General features: G+C 37.2%; 1 protein-coding gene across 1 annotated transcript in view; it reads left to right on the forward strand.

Annotated features, from left to right (window-relative positions):
• The window catches only part of LOC124795892 (FAD-dependent oxidoreductase domain-containing protein 1-like), a 215,122-nt gene that overhangs the window by 75,283 nt on the left and 116,292 nt on the right, over positions 1-23,547 (forward strand). The window contains exons 4-5 of the mRNA XM_047259971.1: positions 18,228-18,390; positions 18,462-18,607. Coding sequence (XP_047115927.1) covers positions 18,228-18,390; positions 18,462-18,607 — 309 coding nt within the window. The remainder of the gene's footprint in view (positions 1-18,227; positions 18,391-18,461; positions 18,608-23,547) is intronic.

The raw sequence follows: 23,547 nt of genomic DNA on the forward strand, positions 1-23,547 counted from the left end.
GCTATGTGCATCTATGAGGATGAGCCATTGTGTACCCTTGGAAAAGGGCCTGAAACATCCAAATGAATTCATGACAATGCCTGGATAGGAGGATATCACCTGAATCATTTCCTGGCTGGAGCTGGCTGGTGTCATTGGCAAGAGCAGCAATTGGTGAGGGAACGCTCAATATCTTTAAAAATATCTTGCCAATATATGTGCTCTTGGGCCATCCATTTTGTCGAGATATCAACCCAATAGCATTGATGGATTGCATGTCACTGCAGGTCTTTGGGAATGATAACCTTTGTTTTGCTGTTTTTCCCCTGGTGGAGAAGACCCCTCTGAAAGCAGAGAGCTCATACTGGTGATGCCAGTATTCTGCAACGTCGTGGCTGCTGATTAACTGTCTGTCAAGTTGACCATACATGACATAATGTACCAAACAGCATTTATTGTGAATGGGAAACTGAGTGTTCACTTTAATGGATTCCAAACTGTCACCACTGGTGACATATGAAAAGCCATGGTCTGACCTGCCAGAAGGCAGATAGTACAACTGCACTGCATGTTATGTTGTGGAATAGTCATATGTATACATAAACAAAAACATGGCCAACCATTGGAGACTCCAAAACTGACAACAACAGCTTATGGTTGGTCAAAAGGATGAATCATTCACCAGAGACATAATCACAGAATTATTTGAGAGCAAAAATGATTGTCAGAGCCACTTTCTCTCTCTAGCTGTAGTTGTGTCAGGCCATCGTCAGAGTTTTTGATGTGAAGCAATAGGGTATTCGATGCTGTTTGCTTTGTGGGGTGTGATCACTTCAAGCCCATTATGTGAAGCATCCATGGCACTATTAACAATTTCTGAGGATCATAAGCTATCAGCTTGAGGAGAGCCTTCATTGTGTCATGGAGGTCTTTTTGGGAAGTGGACAAGCAGTGCCATTTTACACCTTTTCACTGAAGGTGGTGCAAGGACCCTGCAATGCCTGCAGCTTATGGAATAAATTCCTGATAACAGTTCGGTTGTCAGAGAAATGGCTTTAATTGTTTGGCATCAGTGGACACTGTCAATTTTTGTATGGCCTCCACATGTTGAAATGTTGGGCAGAGCCCTGAAGCAGTAAAAATGTGTCTGAGGTATTTTTCATTTTGCATACAAAAAACACACATTTCTCATAGTTCCACTTGAAGATGGTGCTTTCCAAAACTTCAAACAGTATCTTCAGATTCAGTGATAGATCCCTTGAGTCTTTTCCCATGACAATAATGTCATCCAACTTGGAGGGAGAACTATACAAAGAAACCCACATCTGATTGGTGGAGTCATGCAGCTTGAGGCTTAATATGGCAAAAAGGACTAGCCCTAATATATTGGTAGCCGCTGGCATCTGGACTACCAATAATTTGGCTGTGAAGGTTGCCTCTTTATTGCAGATGGTAGGACTGAACTGCCCCAGCACTGTAATTGTATTATTGCCTTAACTCTTTAGTTGCTTTTGAAACAGCCAAAGTGTCAGCAATCCTAGTTTCTGATACAGTGGCATATTGATGATTTCTAATTTCCTCATCTGGAGAAAGGAAAGGATCATATTGCAAACAGTGAGTCTGCATAGTGCTTTTTACATTTAGGATTTATTCACTGATATCTGCAGTCCCTAAACAGGCCTTCTAGCTGGGTGATCCACTCTAGAAGCCTCTGCATAAATAATGCTGTATGTTACAAGACTGGTGGAGTGTAGCAAGGTGACACAAAAAAATGGTTCAAATGGCTCTGAGCACTATGGGACTTAACATTGGAGCTCATCAGTCCCCTAGAACTTAGAACTACTTAAACCTAACTAACCTAAGGACATCACACACATCCATGCCCAAGGCAGGATTCGAACCTGCAACCATAGCGGTCGCGCGGTTCCAGACTGAAGCACCTAGAGTTCAGTCTGCATAAACCATTCCAGTGTCCAATTGAGGTCAAGGTTTGTGCAGGCAATAGCTCTGGCTTTGCCTGCTGCTGGCTCTTTGTGGTGCTGCTGTGGTGATTCTCATTGGTTGGTACTGCTGTTGGAACTGGCCACTCTTGGCCAGAGAGCCACTTAAGCACATGCTTGACAGATTGATATTTGCTCAGTCTCCTGGTGGACATATGAACATCAGACAGAAATAGTCCTGCACATGTAGCACCACCGGGGAGATGAAAGCACCATTGGTCGTGAAACTGGTGCCACACATTTCTGCTCTGGAATCTAGCCTGAAAACAGACAAGCGTGTTTAGGTGAGCCACTGAGTTGATATACAATCCACCTGTCTTGTGAAGCTGTTTGGGGACCTGAGCTACAGCAAGACACCAGTTACATCCATATTGTGGGTAGATGGAGTTGTAGAGTACAGCACATATGACCAGAATTTCTTCTGGTTTTGTGAGAGATCTTTCAATAATATTCTGCTGTGATAGTTAATGCAGGCTTGTTGACAGCCAAACATGTTTCTTTCAGCACCTCTCTATCTCTACCCCTGTGCTCTGTATTACATCTATTATCCAATAATTGCTGTATCTTAAAAATTTCTTTGCAGTTAATGTATGCCATGGAGGATCCCTCCCATTCTCAACTCTTCTACAATGTACATATCTTTCCAGTGCTTGTTCAACTATCCTTTTAAACTTGAGCTACAGATCTACATGGTTCTGCTTCTCTGAGGTGTGAGAAGACTGCCTCTTTACCATTGTTAACTAAATCTGTAAATCTTTCTATTCATTTTAGTTTCTCTTTGTACTTCAAGACTCATTGTTGCTACAACTGCCTCATAGTCACTGATACCAGTATAAATATGGATGTCCTCAAAAGGACAAGGCTTATTTGTTGCCATTACATCTAATATGATGGGGTACCCAAAAGAAACCGAACTAATTTTTTGTTGGGCAGAGCTTTTGCAGTACCACATTTTGCTCCTAGAAGTGCATAAAGCAAACATTCCAGAGTCAGTCAGCCAAGTGCTGTTGCTGAAGGAGGTCAGGATTGGTTTTGGCAGAGTCTGTCATGACAACTGTCTTGTGTGATTACTATTTTTGCAATGGCTGATTTTTGTGAACATTGTGTGGTGATGAAATTCTGCTGTTTGCTCAGAAAAAGTGGAACAGAAACTCTTGAAATGTTAAAGATGGCATACGAGGATGATGCTATGGGGAAAACTCAAATGTTTGAGTCATTTTCCCATCTAAAAAATTATGAAATATCAATCGATAACAAATCTCATTCTGATCATCCTTCCATGTCCCAAACACATAAAAATGTTGAAAACATTCATGCAGTCATCAACAAAGATCAAAAATGGATCACTGAAAAACTGTGGAGCTGTCAGTAGTGCCTTGACTTCAAGTTTGCCTTGCCCCAAGAAAGCTCATCAGGTGAAATCAAACATTAAAACAAGGCTGATTAGTTCTTTCGCAGTGAGAGGAGTTGTCCATTCACGGTTTGTTCTGCAGAGTCATACAGTTAACAAGGCTTTCTACTTGGAAGTTTTGAAAAGATTATGCAACAGTGTGCAGCAGAAACAACATGGTTTGTGGCAGACAGATAAATAGTTTTTCCATTATGACAATGCCCCTTCCAAAAATGGTATGATCCCTGTTCCTCATCCCTATACTTACCCAACCTTGCCCTGTGTGACTTTTTTTGCTTCCTAGAATGAAAAGAGACGTGAAAGGGAAGTGTTTTATTGGTGTTCCTGAGGTGAAGAGAAAATGACGGAGGTCCTGTCAAGCATCGCAGAAGTGAACTTAAATAATGTTTCAACAAAAAGATTAGACAAGTATTTTAGTGCAAGTGGATTGTACTTTAAAGGGGATTGAATGTCTGTGCGTAAAATGTGAATTAAAGAAAAAGTCCCATTTCTTTTGGGTATCACTTCATATACTTCCATCACATGTTGTTTTAAGTAGTTTCCAGAGGAAGTATTTAGTATTATTTTGCAGGATTTCTTGTCATGTCCACAACTTACAAATCTGCAATTCCAATTGTCTGTTGGTTAATTGCAGTCTCATCAAGTGATGACAATATGATTGGGAAACATGTGTATTAGTGAGTTGAGGATTTCTCTTACATTTTTGATAACATCTGGAGATGACTCTGGTGCCCAGCAGAAGGATCCAATTATAATTTTATGTTCATCTTTGATACTAAGTCTTCAGTAAACAGTCTGGCAGGCAGCTTCAATTTCTATCTCGGTGAATTTAAATATCTTCTTATTGCTACTTATACACCATTTCATATAATTTCCATACAATCAAACTGTTGACAGTTAATAAGCTGCTCCCATTTTGTGCTTGCTTTCCCCTTAACAAGTTAAACAAGACTCACTGGCTCAGTTTCAGTTTCAATGGAAGAGAGCACTTCAGATTTGTTCCTGCTCCTTGTACAGGGCCCCTAGACCTGACACTGATGCATCACTCACTGTCAAGTAGCTGTGGCGATAGATCTTACAGAGGAAACATTGTTCATGTCAGGTAAGAATGGCGCCACTAAAATTTGGGGTTGTGTGAAGTCATACAGGCAGCCATTGTGACTGTAGACAGTTTGTATAAGCAGCAAGAAAGAGTTAGTTATGTGACCACCACCACCACCACCACACTCTGCAAGGTGGCACATGAACTCAAAATTTACTCTGATGTGTGTGTCTCCAGGTAATGTTCCTGCAGTTGATTCTCATACTTTTTTAGAATCGTCACTCTTCAGATACTTTGCAAATGTCTATCACTTTCTAAATTGTCTGTATCTTTCCACCTCTAAATATGTAATACATCCAGCATCACCTCATCTGTTTTGCTTATCCTATTCCTTGTCTGCCCTTACACATTTTTTTCTTTTCTCATGCTTCTTCCAGTAAGTAGTCCTGCATGCTCCTACATATATCCAACTAACTAATCTCTTCTTCTCATAAATGTTTATTTCCTCTCGTATTCTTTCAGTACGTCTTAATTTTGCACTGGAACTCCCTTTGTACATTTAACTTCCTTCTATAACATAATTCAGATGTTTTCAGTTTATATTCCTTCTGATGATCAGTACTTGAGGACCATACAATGCACAGAGCCAGAATTTTTTCCTCCAGTTAAGCATCAGTTTTTAACTCAACTGCAATGTAAATATGTTGTATTATGATTGTCTTTTATAAGAACAAATAAAAAAGTATATTAGTAGCCACCTTATATGAAGGTCTCTAGCCTCTAGCATTCTATTGTTAATTATCATATAATATTTCAAGAAATTTCGCCCATTTTCTTCATCAGCATTTTGGCAGGAATGATTACCATTGCTACTGTGCATATCTCCTTAATTTCACAGTAATTTTGCTGGTCAGTGACATCAACATATCTCAAAGGGAGTGAAGAGGATTGTCTTGTGCAAAAAAGAGAATGAGTTAATGATGAAGCATTGCCTCCAGTCCCCATCTTTCAGTCCCCATCTTCTTTTTTCTGGATTAAGAATATTTCATTTGATACCCAGTGGTTATTTCCAAGCACAGGACCATACATACCTATTGTCTTTATTGAAATGAATGCCTGTTTTACTTCTCTTATTTCTGAAACCCAATAAGTTATCTGTGAGCTAACATTTTTAAAATGAAATCTAGTACCTTTTGTCTGCTTAAATTGTACAACAGCAGATTTTTTTGTAGTTTTCTGAGCTTTATGTCCCAGTGATGGTGTGGTGGATTAATTTATGTACCAAACATTTCATGATGTGTCATAAGTACAAGTATTTGAAAAGAGTTAACCGAATATAATTTATTCATCTTTGAACATTTTAGATGTTATTGGTGTAAATATTTACATATAATGCTAAGAGAATTCCATGATATTTACATCAGTAACAAATTGTTACATATAAAGTGAAAATTGTATACACAGGAATCTTTTAATCAATGAATTGTTATAACTTAGTATGAGAGTAATTAGTCAAATCTTTATGTCACTTTTGCCTGACTCCTTATACCCTTTTAAAATGTAGTGTGCTTTCTTCTTAACCATTCTATTAAAACAATTTTAAATGTATTGTAGGGAACAGCACTGACAGCTTTGGAAGTCTATTGAAAAATCTGGCGCCTAGATATTTGTTGCGGTTGTGTACTTTAGCTAGCCTACTGTAGGGTACGGCATATAATTTGATTGTCCTGTTCTTATGTTGTGTTCTTGTACAGACATCCTAAGATTAAAATTATCTAAATTCTCTTTAACACTTAGAAGACAGCTATACTTATAGAAGCTAGGGGTTGTCATAATATTGAGCTCTTGGAAGTGATCTACAAGATTATCTGGAGTAAGTGGTGTTAAATGTTGGATAGCCTTCTTTTGTCATTTGAATACAATTTTTGAGCTGGGCAGTTACCCCATAGAAGAGTTCCATAGGTAACGCAGGAGTGTAAAAATGCAAAATAGATGTACACTAATACGGTTTTGCTTACATTATTCCTAAGCTTATATAACAGGTAAATAATTCGTGACTGTCTGGAGCACAATTTTTCTGTGTGTGTCACCCAGCTGAGTTTCTGATCTCTGTACAAACCTAACAGTTTAACTATTTTGTGATCTTCATTGGAAACACTTAAGTTGAAAACAATGTCTTTTCAGTTTTATTATTATTAATTTGTAAATAATTTGCCAGAGCTGATTAGTGCATCAATCCATTGCTGTATTTGCATCACCACCTCTATATCATCAACTTTTGTGATTAGAGTTGTATCATCTGCATACAATACTGCCTCATATGGTAAGAATGAGGGTAAATTGTTTATTCAGTTGAACATGATTTGACCATGTATCAAGGGAAAGAGAAAAGATTACTTGTAGCTCAGAATTACTTAGAAGTCAGATAACAAATATAAAGTATAGTATTAAAAGAAAAATATTATTTAGTCCTGCTTTAGAGAAATTAGATACCATATTGTAATTTGGCACTATGCACTGTACAGACAATGAAGATACAGTATTAAAGAGAAAATACATTATTTTGAGCTTGACCCTGCTTTAAAGAAATTAGATAATTTGGTTTATTTCATTTTTGTGCATTAAGTGTATATACCTCATTTTGCAAATTTATTAATAAATTCTGAGCTTTTTCTCTACAAATTTTTGCACTGATATAATGCCTGCATACATTGATTGCACTTAACACTTCACTATTTTATATGTTTCAAGATTCATTTTTTATCTCAATCACTGTCACTTGAAGCTGCTCAACCTTCTTGATCATCACTGCATTTTTGGCACACATCAGCAATGATCTCCTCATCCTGCAGTTCCACACACATGGCGAGATTATTATCAAAATGTACAAACTCTCTAAATAAGCACACTCCAGTAGAGCTAGCTCAATACCAGACATGACTTCACTATCATCACCATTATAATCGTCATCAGCAGCAATCTCTTCCAGTAAGATACAAATTTTATGGAAGCAACTGTTGATTGTCAAGGAAGACACCAGCTACAAGGCAGACAAAATAAATTCCAGGGCTTATAGTATGTTAGTGGAGAGATTTTTATTTCCTGCATCAGTCAGTGCTTTCAAATGTTGAACCAGCTGTTTCTATAATGCTCTTTGAAATTTGCAATAATGCCCAAATCATGCAGCTGCAGAACACTGGTACAATTTGATGGGAAAATTTCTAAATTACTTGGGGTAAATGTGGTGCACATTGATCCATAAGAAGAAGGATCCTATTTTTTCTTTTCTTTTTCAATCTGATGTCCAGTTTTTTAACCACTGTTCCATTAAAATCATAGTCATCCAAGAATTTTTATTGGATTCATATTCCATAGGTTTCACCTCTACATCTTTGAAACATCTCGCACTCTTAGATGATCCTATCACAAGTGAGAGAAGTTAGTTATATCCATGTGCATTCATTATGAGAAAAATTGTCACATGAATTTTTTTTTCTTCCCTCCATAATATGAGACACCCTTTTCAGCTAATGTTTTACTAGGAAGCAGGCTGTAGAATACACCAGTCTCATCACAATTGTAGATGTTTTGAGGATACCTTAAGATACCTTGCAGAGCCTCATCAATCCAGTGTTGCAGAGTGACATCATCCACAGCTTTTGATTCACGGGAAACTGTTCTCCTCTGTGATTCCATGACAATATTTAAATCCTTGTAACCATCTTGATGAAGCCTCGAAATCAGCAGTGATGTTCATACTTCAAGCTAAATCATCACCTTTGCTTTCAGCATGTCACCAGTGATCAGTAGAACTGTAGCCTGTTTTTGCTGGAACCATGTAAAAAGTGCCTTTTTCCAAATCTATGCATTTCCCTTCTTGCTGAAAGTGCAGTTTGTTAATTTTTTGCATCCAGTTTTGAAAACTCATTCAAAATACTCTTTCATTTGCTGATCACTGTACATAGTGTGGTATAGGCAATTCCTAAGTCTGAAGCAGTTTCAGATTTTGTTTTGTGTAGATTAGCATCCACCTCTCGTATGAATTTTACTTCCTGATCTAGAGTGTAACTTTTCCTTTTTCTGTTCTTCATGGTTGATAGAGAGAGACTGAATGATAGTACCACTGTTTGACAATAAATGTCACCTGTTAGCTTTTAACTTCTTGATTGTTATCACAAAAGAAACTCTCGTATTGAAAGCAACTGAGCCAGGAGTCTATTTATTTCCATGCCGCCCACTCTTGTTAACCCTGTCTTTTTTCCCTGTCTCCATTTGCAGTACTTGCATACATCCACAAAGTTAAGGAAAATATCACAGGGCTTCTTTTCATACAACGTTGCCCATTACAATTACACAAAACTCAATTTTTCACCATAACAATGAATTACATAAGAATATGTTATGTATACGTAAGGTTTAACTAACACATTTTGAAGTTATATTTTGCTGGTATCAAAAAAACTTTAATTACAAATAAGAATTACACATCACAGAGTTATGTACAAACAAGGTTCAAGTGTATATACAACTAGCGAACACAGCATTGCTGTACAGTTGCAAAATATGTATCGGATTTGGATATACAGCATAATCTCCTTCTCCCCCTCTGTCCATCTCCTCTTCCCTCATTTCTTTGTCAATCTCCACCTCCTCCTCCTCCTCTCCCTCTCTTTGTCCATTGCCTCTCTCTGTCCATCACCTCTGATGCTCCCTCTCTGTCCACAACCATCTCCCCCTACTTCTCTCCACCTCTTCCTCCCACTCTCTCTTTCCAACTTCTCTTTCCCCCTCTCTATGTCCATTCCCCTTCCCCAACCTCTGTGCATTTCCTCTTCTCCCCACTCTCTAAGCTTGAGCTTTGTTTGTTGTTATTACCAACGAAACTTTGACTTGGAATGGAATTTTTTTAAAATGAGTGGGTGAATCATGTTTGGGGTATGAGAGACCCCTTTTTCCACTGCATCTGTGAGGATAGTAGTTTCAATGATAGTATTCTGCGTAGTTTTAATTGGTGAATGGGTAAGATTACAAAGTTTCAGGTGATTCAGATTTTTTATTGGTTTTCCAATGCCGATAAGCCATAAATACAACTTTTTTGTTTTCTATTGAAACCAACTGGGTGGAAGAAAACAAAACAGCACATAGTCATGTATACAATTTTTGTTTAAAATAATATATTAGAAGAAAGAATATGTATAAGGGAGATGATATATCTAATGTTTAAATGTCCTGCTATTGTAGTTAAAACTGGCAGTGGAAAAGAAAATGAGACCACACATTTTCACAGCAGGACATACTACACAGTTGTATTTATCAGGAAACATGTATATTGTTGTTTAAAAAATATATAGCTTTCTTCATCTGAATATTTATTAGAAATCATTTAAAAGTTTCAAGTTCATCGGTCACGAGCTTTGCCCCTTTACAACATTTTATTTTTTTCAACAACAATGTATAGGTCTGACTTTCAGAGAGAAAATGTTTATATATTAAAAATATGTAGCCTGTGTCTGCCTGAATGTTTATTAGAGTATTTTATGGAAATCTGAAGTTAATTGGTCAAAACCTTTCAAGGTCTTTTGGTAACAACCTTTCCCCTTTACACTGAGGTGACAAAAGTAGTGTAATACCTCCTATTATTGTGTTGGACCTCCTTTTGCTCAGCATAGGGCAGCAGCTCAATGTGCCATGGACTCAACAAGTCACTAGAAGTCCCCTGCAGAAATAATGAGCCATGCTGCCTCTGTAGCCATTCATAATTGCAATAGTGTTGCCTGTGCAAGATTTTGTGCACGATCTCAATTATGGGTCTTGATTAAGACCCATAAGTGTTAGATGAGGTTCATGGTAGGCAATCTCAGTGGCCAAATCATTTGCTCGAATTGTCCAGAATGTTCTTCAAATCAATTATAAACAATTATGGCCAGGTGACATGGTGCATTGTCATCCATAAAAACTCCATCATTGTTTGGGAACATGAAGCCCCATGAATGGCTGCAAATGGTCTCCATGTAACTAGTATTACCATTTCCAGTCAATGGTCAGTTCAATTGGACCAGAGGACCCAGCCCTCGACATTATGGAGCCACCACCAGCTTGCACAGTGCCTTGTTGATAGCTTGGGTCCATGGCTTCATGGGCTCTGTGGCACTCTCGAACCCTGCCATAAGCTCTTACCAATTGAAATCAGGACTCATCTGATCAGGCCACAGTTTTCCCATCATCTAGGGTCCAACTGGTATGGTCATAAACACAGGAGAGACACTGCAGGTGATATCATGCAGTTAGCAAAGGCACTCACATTAGTTGTCTGCTGCCATAGACCTTTAACACCAAATATCGCTGCAGTGTTCTAACAGATATGTTTGTCATACATCCTACCTTGATTTCACAATTATTTTGCACAGTGTTGCTTCTCTGCTAGCACTGAAACCTTCATACAAACACCACTACTCTTGGTTATTAAGTGGAGGCCATCAGCCACTGCATTGTGCCTGGTGAGAGGTAATGCCTGAGCTTGGTATTCTCGGTTCATTCTTGGCACTGTGGCTCTCAGAATATTGGATTTCCCAATGATTTCCAAAATGGAGTGTCTCATGTGACTAGCTCTAATTACCATTCTGTGTTCAAAGTGTGTTAATTCCCATCATGCGACCATCATCATATTGGAAAACTTTTCAAATGACTCACCTGATTACAAATGACAGCTCCACCAATGCTCTGCCCTTTTATACATTGTGTATGCAATACTACTGCCATCTGTGTAGAAAGAATCAAATGCTTTTGTCAAGTGTAGAGAAATAGCACAGCTGTTTTGTTATTCTCAAAAGAATAACATATTTTTTGTGGTGTTGGTTCCAACTGCTTTTGAGAATTGAAAGGTGAGGTCTGAAACCATACTGTGAGAAGATCAGAAGATGATTTTGCTCAAAGTACTCTTTAATTTGTATGTGCTTACAGTATACTATAACTTTGATATGATTGGTCTGAGTGGGATGGAACGATAGTTATCAGGGGATGCTTTATCACCTTTCTTATGGATAGGTATTGCAATAGAAGGTTTTAGACGGTTTGAGAAGATTCCTTCATGTAGCATTCAGTTGACGATTTTAGTTAGTAGCAGTAGAATTTCTTTCTTGTATTTTTTATTACATAATTTGAAAGTCCATACAAATCTTCTGCTTTTGAGTTGCTGAGTTTGGAAATTGCTTCACTAACTTGCCTGTAGGATATACGAGATGATCAGTAGTTGTCATATGGCCTACTATCTAGAGCTGGGAGCTTAACTTCAGCTTTATTTGGATCTTGAGTGAGATTTTTATTTGAGCTAGTACTGGTAAAGTGTGTGTTTATGGTGTTTAGTTGAATTGGAATGTTGTTGTACTTGGTTTTCAGAGGCTATCTCTGTTTTAATAACTTTACATGCTGCTTTACATTTATATGTTGAATTGATGGATGGAATGCCCAAGAAGGACTTGAGGTTGCAGTAAACTGCCCTTTTTGGACATAAAAACTAAACATGACTGGCTTTTCCAAAGTCAGCAGTGCAATACTTATCTGAGGCTGATACACAGGTAACTGACTGTGTTGAGGTGCACACAAGGTTTTTTTTAGATTAGACAGCTCTCCATCCACTCCAGAGATAACGCTTTGAGGTCAGTGTAAGATCCAAAGAAATACCACCTCCCCCTTGCCATCACAGGTGAGAGTATTAAAATCCTAATAGTTAACTGCTGGAACACAGAGCCAGAATTTGAAGCACTCCTAAGAAGCTGAAAAACATTGAAGCTCATATAATGCTAGGTATGGAAAGCTGGTTAAATCCTAAAGTTGACAGTAGTGAGTATTTTGGGGAAGAATTAAGCTTATATCAAAAGGATAGGCTAATGGAAAATGGAAGTGGTGTACTTGTCAAAACAAATAAGAAACTCAACTCCTCTGAGAGAGAAATTGGACCTGTACATGAGATTTTTTGGGCAAGACCCAGCATAAGGGGGTGGGCCATACAGTTGCCACTGGATCCTTCTATCGACTGTCAGTCTCAGCTCCTAATGTAATTTAGAACTTTAGGGAAAATGGTGAGTTCTCTTGTACAGAAGTTTCCCAATCACCACTTTAGGCAAATGCTGCGATGGTTCCTTTGACAAGGCATGGCTGACTTCCTTCCCCATCCTTCCCTAATTCGATGAGACCAATAACCTTGCTGTTTGGTCTCTTCCCACAAATCAACCCAACCCATACCATAATCATTGGTGGAGATTTCAATTGTTTCGTCTCTTCCCCCAAATCAACCCAACCCATACTATAATCATTGGTGGAGATTTCAATCATCCAACAAACAACTGGGATGATTACAGTTTTGTTAGTGGATGGCCTGACAAGACATTCTGTGAAATAATATTAAAGTCTTCTCTGAGAACTATCTAGAGCAAGTAGTTCAGACTTCAGCAACTTGCTGACCAGGATCCAAAAGTGCCAAGAGATGGATGGTGAACACTTTCAACATCTGCTATTGTCAGGTTAGTTCTGTATTTCCTTTCCTCTGCTGTGCTCCTTTGTACCCTGGAACTCTGTACTCCAGGCCATTTTTATTTGCCACACCCTGTACAAAGGACATGTGAACACGTAGAAAGATTTATATGTTCAGTAGACTAGATAAAAAAGCACTAGTGCCATATCTCAGTGAGGAACGTGAAACTCTTAGCACGAGACAGTAGCATATAGAGGAACTATGGCTAAAGTTTAAAGATTAGTTCACCATGCACTAGATAGATAGGTATTCAGTAGAACAGTCCGTGATGCGAGGAATCCTCCATGATACACAGTCACTGTAAAGAAACTTCTAAAGAAACAGACTACTGCATAATAGTGTAAAACAAAGCATGGGGCTATAGGTAGAGAAATACTGAATAAAATGCATTCAGCTGTCAAGAGAGCAATGCTTGAAGCTTCCAATGACTGGTGCAGCAGAATATTGTCAAATTACCTTTCACAAAATCCAAATAAATTCTGGCTGTATGTAAAGGCTGTTTAACACCTCTAAAGTTAATGTCCAGTCACTCATGAATGAGAGAGGAACCATAATTGTGGGTAGCAAAGCAAAAACTGAAATGCTTAACTCCATTTTCAAATAATCCTTTATAAAGGAAAACCCAGGAGAATTGCCCTAATTTAATCCTTTTAACACCGAAAAGATGAGTGAAATAACTGGTAGTGTCAGGAGTGTTGAGCAACAGCTGAAATCATGAAAACTGGAAAAGGCTCAAGGGCTTAACGGAATTCCTATCAGACTCTATAATGAATTTGCAGCTGAATTAGCCCCTCTTTTAACTACAGTCTATTTTAGATCCCTCAAACAAAAATATCATACCAAGTAGTTGGAATAAAGCACAGGTCACACCCGTTTACAAGAAGGGTAGTAGAAGCGATCGACAAAACCACCGTCCAATATCATTGACAGCCAGTTGTTGTGGAATCTTAGAACTTATCCTGAGCTCAATCATAGTAAGATATCTCAAACAAAATTACCACCTCTATATCTACCAGCATGGATTTAGAAAAACACCAGTCTCATGAAACCCAGCTCACACTTTTCTTACATGACATACTGAAACTTCTGGAATCAAGGCAGTCAAATAGATGCAATACCTCTCGTTTTCCAATAAGCAATTGACTCATTAACAAATTTAATCTTATTGTCAAAAGTTCAATTTTGTGCGATGTCAAGCAAAAATTGTGACTTAACTGAAGATTTTTTGGTAGAGAGGATGTAGCAAATATTCTTGGGTAGGAATGTATGGTAACATTACACCATCAAATGAGACAATAGTTAGGAAGCAGACCTGCTTCCAATATAATCAAAGAATTCTGACTGAAAAATAATGAAGTGGGAGACAATCACTCTGTGAAGAATTATGAATTCCAAGAAAAGTGCTCAAAGACCAGTGTACACAATTGAGGTGATTGTGGAAAAAGTAAGTATTAGTCATGGACCAGTTTTCAACATCTTGCATGAAATTTTGAAGTTGGCAAAAGTTGCTGCTTGATTTGTTCAATGACTGCTGAACTAAGACAGCAGATCAAATGTTGCATCTGTGTCAGGCAAATCCAAATTACTTATTTAGCCACCTGTGTATGATAACTTGGTGTATCACTGTGTCCCTGAGACAAGAGAAAAGCAAGAGGTGGAAATGAGTGGCTTCACCACTGCTACAAATAGGCTAATTTCCAATTTCATTTGGTTTGCAAGAAACAAACCATCACAGGAGCATATCACCAAAATCTCTGGATAAGGTTATGGGAGGCTGCCAAGATGAAAAATTGGGGATGTGGGAAGGGAATCATTATGCTCCAATGACCTAACTCATTCTGTGCAAGGCACAGTCACAAATGCTGCTTCTTTGGGCTTTCAAATTTTACCCCCTCCTCCATGTTCTCCTTAAATTACACGCAATGACTTCTTCCTCTCACTTCAGATGGGAACAATTGTATGTTAGGCATTTTGAGAATGATGGCAAGGTAATTTTTGAGTTGGAACATTTCCTGAATAATCAAAATGCAGACTTCTACAACAAAAGTATCCATCAAGTCATCCATTGTAGGGAAAAGTGTGATGTGCTGCACTGAAAGGTGAATGTATAGATTACTGACATCATTGTACTTCATGGTTGCAGCTTGACTTTTTCTTTTTTTCCTGAGGTGTTGATTAAAATTTTTGTACCCCTTGTAATGTTTGTTTTCCAGTTTTCCAGAGCTTTATAAAGTTAAAAGTGCAGTGTTGAATTTGCTGGCAGAATTCACTAGGGGTGGCAAAAATAGCAGTATCAAGATGGGAACAATGATGTAGATAAACATTTTACTGACAAGTACAATACAAGAAGCATGTACATTCACAGACACAGTTTGTAACACACTGCAGTCTTTGGTCAATTCAGATAATGCAGTCCTTGCTCACTACCAGTGGTCATAGGTATCAATATCCTCATATATGTATCAAAGCTTTTTTGTGCCTGGTGTGGAATTCTTTGTTCTATAATGTTCCGCTTGGATCATTACATTTAACTTAACTTTCTATTGCCTGGAGTTCATTTGATGAAAGAATATAACAGTTTCCAACTTCACAAAATTTATTGACAACTGAACTGCATACTCGTCACTTAAACTGACTGACATACTTCACAGCTCTCTTTGACTGACTGACAAAACAACTCAACAACTGACTCTCAGCATTGCTGCTTTACTTTATATAGAATTGTAACAATAAATTTCAAAATAACCCATTATTAAATTTGTACAATTTTGATGTTACAATTAAAATTTACAAAATGTAAAGAAACTGATGTTACAGCCGAATAAGGTACAATATACAATATTAATTGAAATAATTATTATAGTATCATCACTGGTTTTAAATATGAAAATCAATCTGAACTTTAATTGCAATAATGTCTCTTGTATTATTTTAGTTATGTAATTAATTACAATTTGGGTTTGGTTACTAACATTCAATGACAGTACAAATCTCGTGCTTCATCTGATTACATTTGTAAAATTTACCAATAAGGCCTCAAATTCCGAAAATTGAAAATTCGTGTGATGTTAACAATTGGAGAGGTAATTAGAAATGTAATTACAAAGGATATTAATTACAGAGGAGGACATACAAATAGATAACAAATGAAAATACGTCGCTTGGTAATAACTTTTATTCCATTTCTCAAGATAATGACGTTCTCTGTGTCAACCCACCAATCAACTGCAGTTAAGGGAACTAGAGGTGCCAGCCACTTATGCCAACATTTCCACAGCCTCTTAATATTTTCCGCCAGAGATATAACACTTCAATTTCTTGATTAAACATCTAACTCAGCAACTGTACATAATTTTGTTAATGACAAAAATCCCCTCACAATCATGATAATATATGTCCTTCCAGAACATTCTATATGATTTCTCAATGTATATCAAGTATTTTAGCAAATTGGACAGAATGATATATATACAGACACACATACAAGCCCCTAGGAAGCACTGACTCGTCCGACAGCCACCCGAATGCATACAAAAAAGGCAGTATCAGTCTCTTCATTAGAATCTTGGGGAAGGTTGTATCGTTATAGTTCTTTCTTAACGCTGCTATACATATTAGCCTTTAGTATATTCTTAGAATGTCTATGTGTTTTCTCCCCATGTATCTGATAGCAGTTTGTGTTCCACACTCCAACTATTAAAATTTCTTCTCTTTTTCTCTCCACATTTATGGAATTAACTTATTGTGATCATAAGCAAAGCTAGCACATCTTTCATTTTCATTCAGTCACATTGTTTACTGTGACCTTTATTTCTATTTAAAGCTAAGGAGGGTCTTGGTGGAGATTAGACAAATGTATGTTGGATTTGATCCTCTGGAACATTATAAGCAGTTTCATTATCAGAAAAGAAAGGTAGGTAGGAAAAGAAAGATAATAGGAAGGTTTTAGTTTAATGTCATTTTGAATTTGAAATCACTTGAGACAGGCAAAATTTGGATTGGAAAAGAATGATGCCGAATATCAGCTATATCCTTGTTCATTGACCCATCCTGGCATAATGTGAAATGGTTTAGAGAAGCCATGAAAAGTTGAAATCAGAGTAGCTGTGCTACAAGTGGTTTCTGCCTCTCCCACATATGAGTCTTTTTCTCTAACCACTGCACCAGTTTGCATGTTAAGATGTGCTTGGGTAAATAAGTGTAGGAAAAAGGATGAAAGCACTGCCAATAGACACTTTTTATAAAAAGTGAAGACACTATCCTAGGTTTCAGAACTATTCATTCTTTCCTTGCAGAAGAGAGAGAGAAAGGCTGATGAAGGTTGAGAATGAAAGTCCAGTCACTCAGAAACCAGGATGAAGAGGACCCACCTGTAATGACTAAGTGGGTACACAAAGATGAAGGGGAAGGTGTTAGAGACATACTTCGACATCTTCCCCTTCATTCTCATCTACCCACATCCCACTACAGGTGGGTCCCTCTTCTACTGGCAACATTCCCTACCATTTCTACCATTCTAAACTACCTCCTGTTCTCCTGGGGAAAGAACCAATAGCTCTGAAATCTAGGGTAGTGTCTTTACTTTTATAAGTGTCTGTTGGCAGTACTAAACATCTTGCCTCCTGAAGGTAAGCAATGTCCAAAAATGCTGTCTTATAATTTATCAGGTTTCTTGGTTGAATTTTCCTTTGATACAAAAAATGATGAAAGGAAGCTCATTTTGAGTATAGGTAAGGAGGCACATGGGATATGGATAAAGGCAGCTGAGTCTACAGACAGAGCATTTTATTCTGCTAAATGGAGCATTTATATAAAATTTTGCCTCTGAGCAATCAGTTATCAAGAAAAAGTAAAGAAATGTGCTTGCTTCTGAAAATGCTTACTAATCAAGAAAGGAGTAGCAGAGAACATCACAGCAAAAATATTAATAATTTCTATGTTACTGAGTACCTTCTAGTCCAAAAACTAGGTCTGAGACTACATTAATTACTGTCATTGTGATGGCTCACAGTGGTAACTACCCAGATGGTGTCTCACAGCCAATAATACTATATAATCATTCCATTTTATTTAATAATGATAACTACATAATTATGAATTTTATTACAGAGTAGTCTATGAGTATATTTATAAGGGTTGCATGTATGTTGACAATATTCTTTCTTAATGTTATGAAATAGTTTACTAGAAAGTTTACAAGTAGTGTCTTATTTTTTCTTTAAACTGCTTTAACAATCTTCAAATGTGTGTATGGTTTCATCTCAGGTTTGACCCATGGTCTTTGCTAATGGCATTCAAGAAAAAAGCAATATCTGAAGGAGTGGAATATGTAACAGGAGAGGTTATTGGATTTGAATTTAGAAAAATGCCTGACATGCTAATAGAAGGCGTTGAGCCAGGAACCTATGAAACAGTTGACACTGTTTTGGTACGTAAATCTTTTTAATTCCTTAAATGTCTTTTTATATGTTGTTGCTACAATTTTGGTTTTAATTACAGGTAAAAACAGAAGATGGTGAAGTTAGACCCATTAAGTTTGAGAGTGCAGTGATAGCTGCTGGCGCAAATTCAAGAAAAGTAGCTGAAATGGCTAGAATAGGTAAAGGCCCTGGGTACCTTAAGACTCCTTTGCCTGTTGAACCACGGTATGTATTTTACTATGAACACATTTGTTATTAGTATACCACTTCTTCGTAAATGTATAAGAAAGACAACATGGATTTACTGATTTTTATTTCTGTAGTTACTGTAGTAAGTGTTACCTTCCATATGCACTGTCCTTCTTAGGCAAATAATAATTCTATTCTTGAAGTTTAACTTTTTGGTGCTCTTTACTATCTGTATTTTCAAGGAATTGGTAGACTGTATTGTGTCTTACACCTCTACATTGAGCTTTCCACACATTTTCTAAATCAGTTTCATTCACTGCTCAAATGATTGAATTGAACCTATGGCACATTTCTTTAAAGAATTTACTTGTTCTAATTGTCAGGTTTCTGTAAATTCCATACACAGGAAATGCTTTTTTCTGTCTTAGTTTAACTTTTCTAATATTATGACTTCACAGCAACCCTATGATTTCCGTAATAATACCCAGTTTTAATTTTTATCTCGTCTGTTGTATTTACCAAAATGTGCTTGGTGTCAGACATAAATAGGGGGCAGGAAGAGAACTCCTACCACCAAAAGTAATTGCTGTTATGGGGTGGTTTGCTTGCATGCAATAACTATACAGCCTTGTCTCAGGGGCAAATAGGGTCAGGCAACAACTAAACAAAACTGTATGGCAACATAGATCAGCAAAAAATTTCAATACCTTATTGAAATAGATATTACATTACTTTACTTTAGTATGATGAAGTTGCATGGTAATAGCTTACTGTTCACTTGCACTGATCTGGCTTTAACTGTGGTACAGGCCTGAATCCAATGAATGGTAACTACGATCACTTATAAAATTCCCAGTTTGACTCTTCTTATCAGTGACTATAGATACCATCCAGATGAGGTACTGTTGGTACCGATGTTCATACAGGATGAATACTGACTGAGAGGCCCCATGTGTCCGCTTGTATCCACATTTGGTGGACAGACATCCACTTAGGAACTATTCGAGTAACGTATGGAGTAAGCATAAAATAGTCCTTGCTGCATGGTGCCCTCTTTGAACATTAGCCTTAACTTAGTGCTGCCTGAGTTGCAGACAACCTCATGTTCAGCAGTGTATATTTGTCTCTTGTACCTCTGGAGGACACAGCATCACTAGTAGTCCATATTAATGATCTAATTCAGTAGACACTGCAGTGTAAACAATTCACATACAATCTTGTATTCCAGACCTAAAATATGCTAATTCATATCATGGCCATTAAAATGTTAAGCTAATTCTCTGATATTCTGATCCAGTGAGTGTTTTATTCTAGAAAGTTCCACTTTATAACTGTATGTTTCTTCTTCTTCTTCGCGGATGGATCACTTAGGACCACACGTAATCAACATTTGTTGGCCTTCCTTTTCGCCCAGTATTCCTTCATAAACAATGAATGGGCTAGCTTTCGTTGCGTAGACCATGTATGTCGGTTAGTTTTTCTCTCTTCTTCCTCAAAACCCCGTGTGTTTGTGATTTTTCTGATTTCATTTCTATCATGTAGATTTGGAGACCCTAATTCTCTCAGGTCTTTTTCCGTCTGTTTGTACCAGTTCGGTCTTGTAGTTTTGTTCTTTAAAAATGTGTGGATTTTGTGCGTTAACCTGTTTGAGTCCATTCTTTCTAAGTGCCCCATGAATTGGATTCTTCTCATGCGCATTGCGTCTGTTATTTTGGAGATATTTTTATATATTTCTGCATTGGGTTTTGGATAATGTACCCCATCTTTAGTTCTTGGTCCTAGGATTTTCCTCATTATCTTATGTTCTTTCACTTCTAATTCCTCTTTTAGTGTTCTGTGTTGAAGGTTTAGTGTCTCAGATGCGTAGAGAGCTTCGGGTCTAATTGCTGTTGTGTAGTGTTGTATTTTGCAGTTCCACGAGAGACTCTTTTTGTTGTAAATGTTTTTTGTTAACTGAAACGCCGTCTCCATTTTCTGGACTCTTGATCTGACAGATTTCTTTTCATTACAATTTTCTGCAATCCATTCACCTAAATATTTAAATTCTTTTACTTGAGAGATGTAGTTATTACTAATTTTGAGATCAGAAGGTGCATCTTTGACGTCAGTCATAAATTTTGTTTTTTCAAATGAAATTTGTAATCCTATTTTAGCTGCCTGTTCTTGTAATAATTCTAGCTGTTTCTGTGCATCGGTAATGTCTTGTGCGATCAGTGCCATGTCATCAGCAAATGCTAAACAGTGTAATTCTATGCCCTTCTGTCTTGGTCCCAGTCTGTGTGCTGGTGCACCTGCTTTTTTCCATTCTCTAACAACTTTATGTTTCAACTGTATGTTTCATTGATCTGTAATTAAATAATTTCTTCTATGAGTCTAGTGATCAATTTTCTTTTTATGGTCATCAATCTAAAAATTGTCTATTCTGCTTGTTTGTTATTTTGCACCAGTTTCCAATCAGATATTGACCGAGGGCCTGATTTCATTCCTATAACACAAAGCTAAATATTATAACAGTAAAAATGATTAAGCACAAACTATTGAACACAGAATTCCCTGGCTCTGGATAGATATCAAACTACAATGGAGAAAGCTTTTTCATAAGCTGACAGACAAATGCTCTTCACTTTGCTGTGCACATTGAATAAGTTGCAATGTAAAAATTGGCAAACAAGACCAGTTGTGTATGTATCTAGTTTTACTCCTTGTTGTTTGGGATAATTATGTGTGTTACCAGAACACTCTGTGAAGTGAGTAATTAAAAATGACATTTAAGTTCATTCCATTTCATCTTGGTCCACTTATTCTGACTGCTAAATTATTTCTCATGTGTTTGCAGTTTCATCTCATTCCTTTTTCATCACTGAAAAATGGCCGGTCGCGGTGGCCGTGCGGTTCTAGGCGCTCCAGTCCGGAGCCGCGCTGCTGCTACGGTCGCAGGTTCGAATCCTGCCTCGGGCATGGATGTGTGTGATGTCCTTAGGTTAGTTAGGTTTAAGTAGTTCTAAGTTTAGGGGACTGATGACCTCAGCTGTTAAGTCCCATAGTGCTTAGAGCCATTTGAACCATTTTTGGACTGAAAAATGCTATTTAACCAAACATATTGATCCCATAAAAATTTGTTATTTAGTTCTTTGGATATTATGATGACATACTAGCACTCACATTGAACACAAAGTATTTAGTAGTGAAAAAAAAGCACAATGAGTGGATACATCTGCTTAACTATTGAATGTACATCCATCTTTGCTCGCAAGAATGTCATACATAAAATTGTAAGGTCATGGTATTACTTAACATGAGTGACAATTTCAGCAGAGCTCTTTGCAATATTTCCCTTTAAATATATGTGTGTTTGCATTCAAATTTGTCATTATCATGGAGTTCTGAAGTGCTGCACATGTAATTAAACTATCTACAAGGACTGTACTCGAGCAGCTTGATGGACTTCATTATTGCTGCAGTTGTCCTGGTGCTGGAATTTAATGAACTAAACAGCTTTTAACTTTCTACAGAGGAATACAGAATACTTTTTCATTTGACAGCTGCTTGTAACGTATCCCCTTGTACATTAACTTACTGTATTACAACATCAGTAACAAGGAACACCAGTTGTACATACAGTTTCAGATCATACATTAGACTAATGACATTTTAAACAGTTCTCTAAAGGTCTTCAGCTCAGCTATGAACTCATACAACATTGTTGCGGCATGTTCCTTACTGGGTGGTGCACCTCGCTACTCCATACTGGGAGCCAACTCATGGAGGTCCCATGTAGGTATCACATCTCATACATACTATGATCATTGTCCCATCTTGAAGACATGTGGCATCCATCCATAGAAGAATTACACACAGAATGATTAACCCTACCCTCCCCCCCCCCCCCCCCTCCAAAAAAAAGCTTTTTATTCTTAACTTTTAAACTGCTAAATGCTTTCAACTATTGCAACCATCATTTGTCAACTATATAGACACAGGGCTACAGATAACTCTGCCTTAGTGAAATGTTACCCACATCTTTCATCTTTTTATTCTTCACCTCCTTATTAGTCTCCATTTATTCTCAATCTACCTGCTTTTTATTTTCTTAATTAAATTATTTATTTATTATTTTGACATCTTTCTTGAGTGCTCTCCCTTTCTTTTATTAGTTTATTTTTATTTACTTCACCTTTACTGTGAGTAGCACTCTTTTCATGTAATAATGTTATAATTTGCATTCAAGACTCAATGTTTACTTGTTTTTGTAAAGTTTGTCATTACCTCCTAAAAAAATTTGTTTAAGGCTTTTTTTGCTTATTTCACATCAACAAGGACCATTTCCTTTAGGATCTGTGGAAGAAACATTTTTGTAAATATTTATCATGCCCATTATTCATTGGCATTGTTCATCCATTTAATACAGCACCATTTTTGTTTGGTTACTTTGTAAACTCTAGATGTAGGCAACTCTTAGTCAGTTGTAATAGCTTTATTCCTTTAGGTCCCTACATCAAAGCAACTATGGTTGCCTTTGAGCACCTAGTAACATTTTTAATTCTGTATACAACAAACTTTCCATCTCCTGAACTTGGCAGTTTAGGTGCACCACACCTTTCATTCTTTTAGTCTTCACGTTCTTATAGGTCTCCATTTTTCTCAATCTATATGCTTTTTGTTTACTTAATTAAATTATTTATTTATTATTTCAACATCTTTATTGAGTGCTCTTCTTCTTTTACTAGTTTATTATTATTTACTTCACCATTAAAGTGAGTAGCACTCTTTTCTTATAATAATGTTATATTTTGCATTCAAGATTCAATGTTCACTTGTTTCTCTCGAGTCTGTCAAGCAGTTGTAATTTGGACATTACAGTGGAAAATAGTGGCTCAGCCACAGTTATTGCGGAAGCCATAACCATTCAGCAGGTGCCATGGTACTGGCATACCAGTTGGAGCGTCCGGGCTGTTTATGCATTATGAGCTGAGCAA

Source organism: Schistocerca piceifrons, chromosome 4 (assembly GCF_021461385.2).
Source record: "Schistocerca piceifrons isolate TAMUIC-IGC-003096 chromosome 4, iqSchPice1.1, whole genome shotgun sequence".
Taxonomy (NCBI): Eukaryota; Metazoa; Arthropoda; class Insecta; order Orthoptera; family Acrididae; genus Schistocerca; species Schistocerca piceifrons.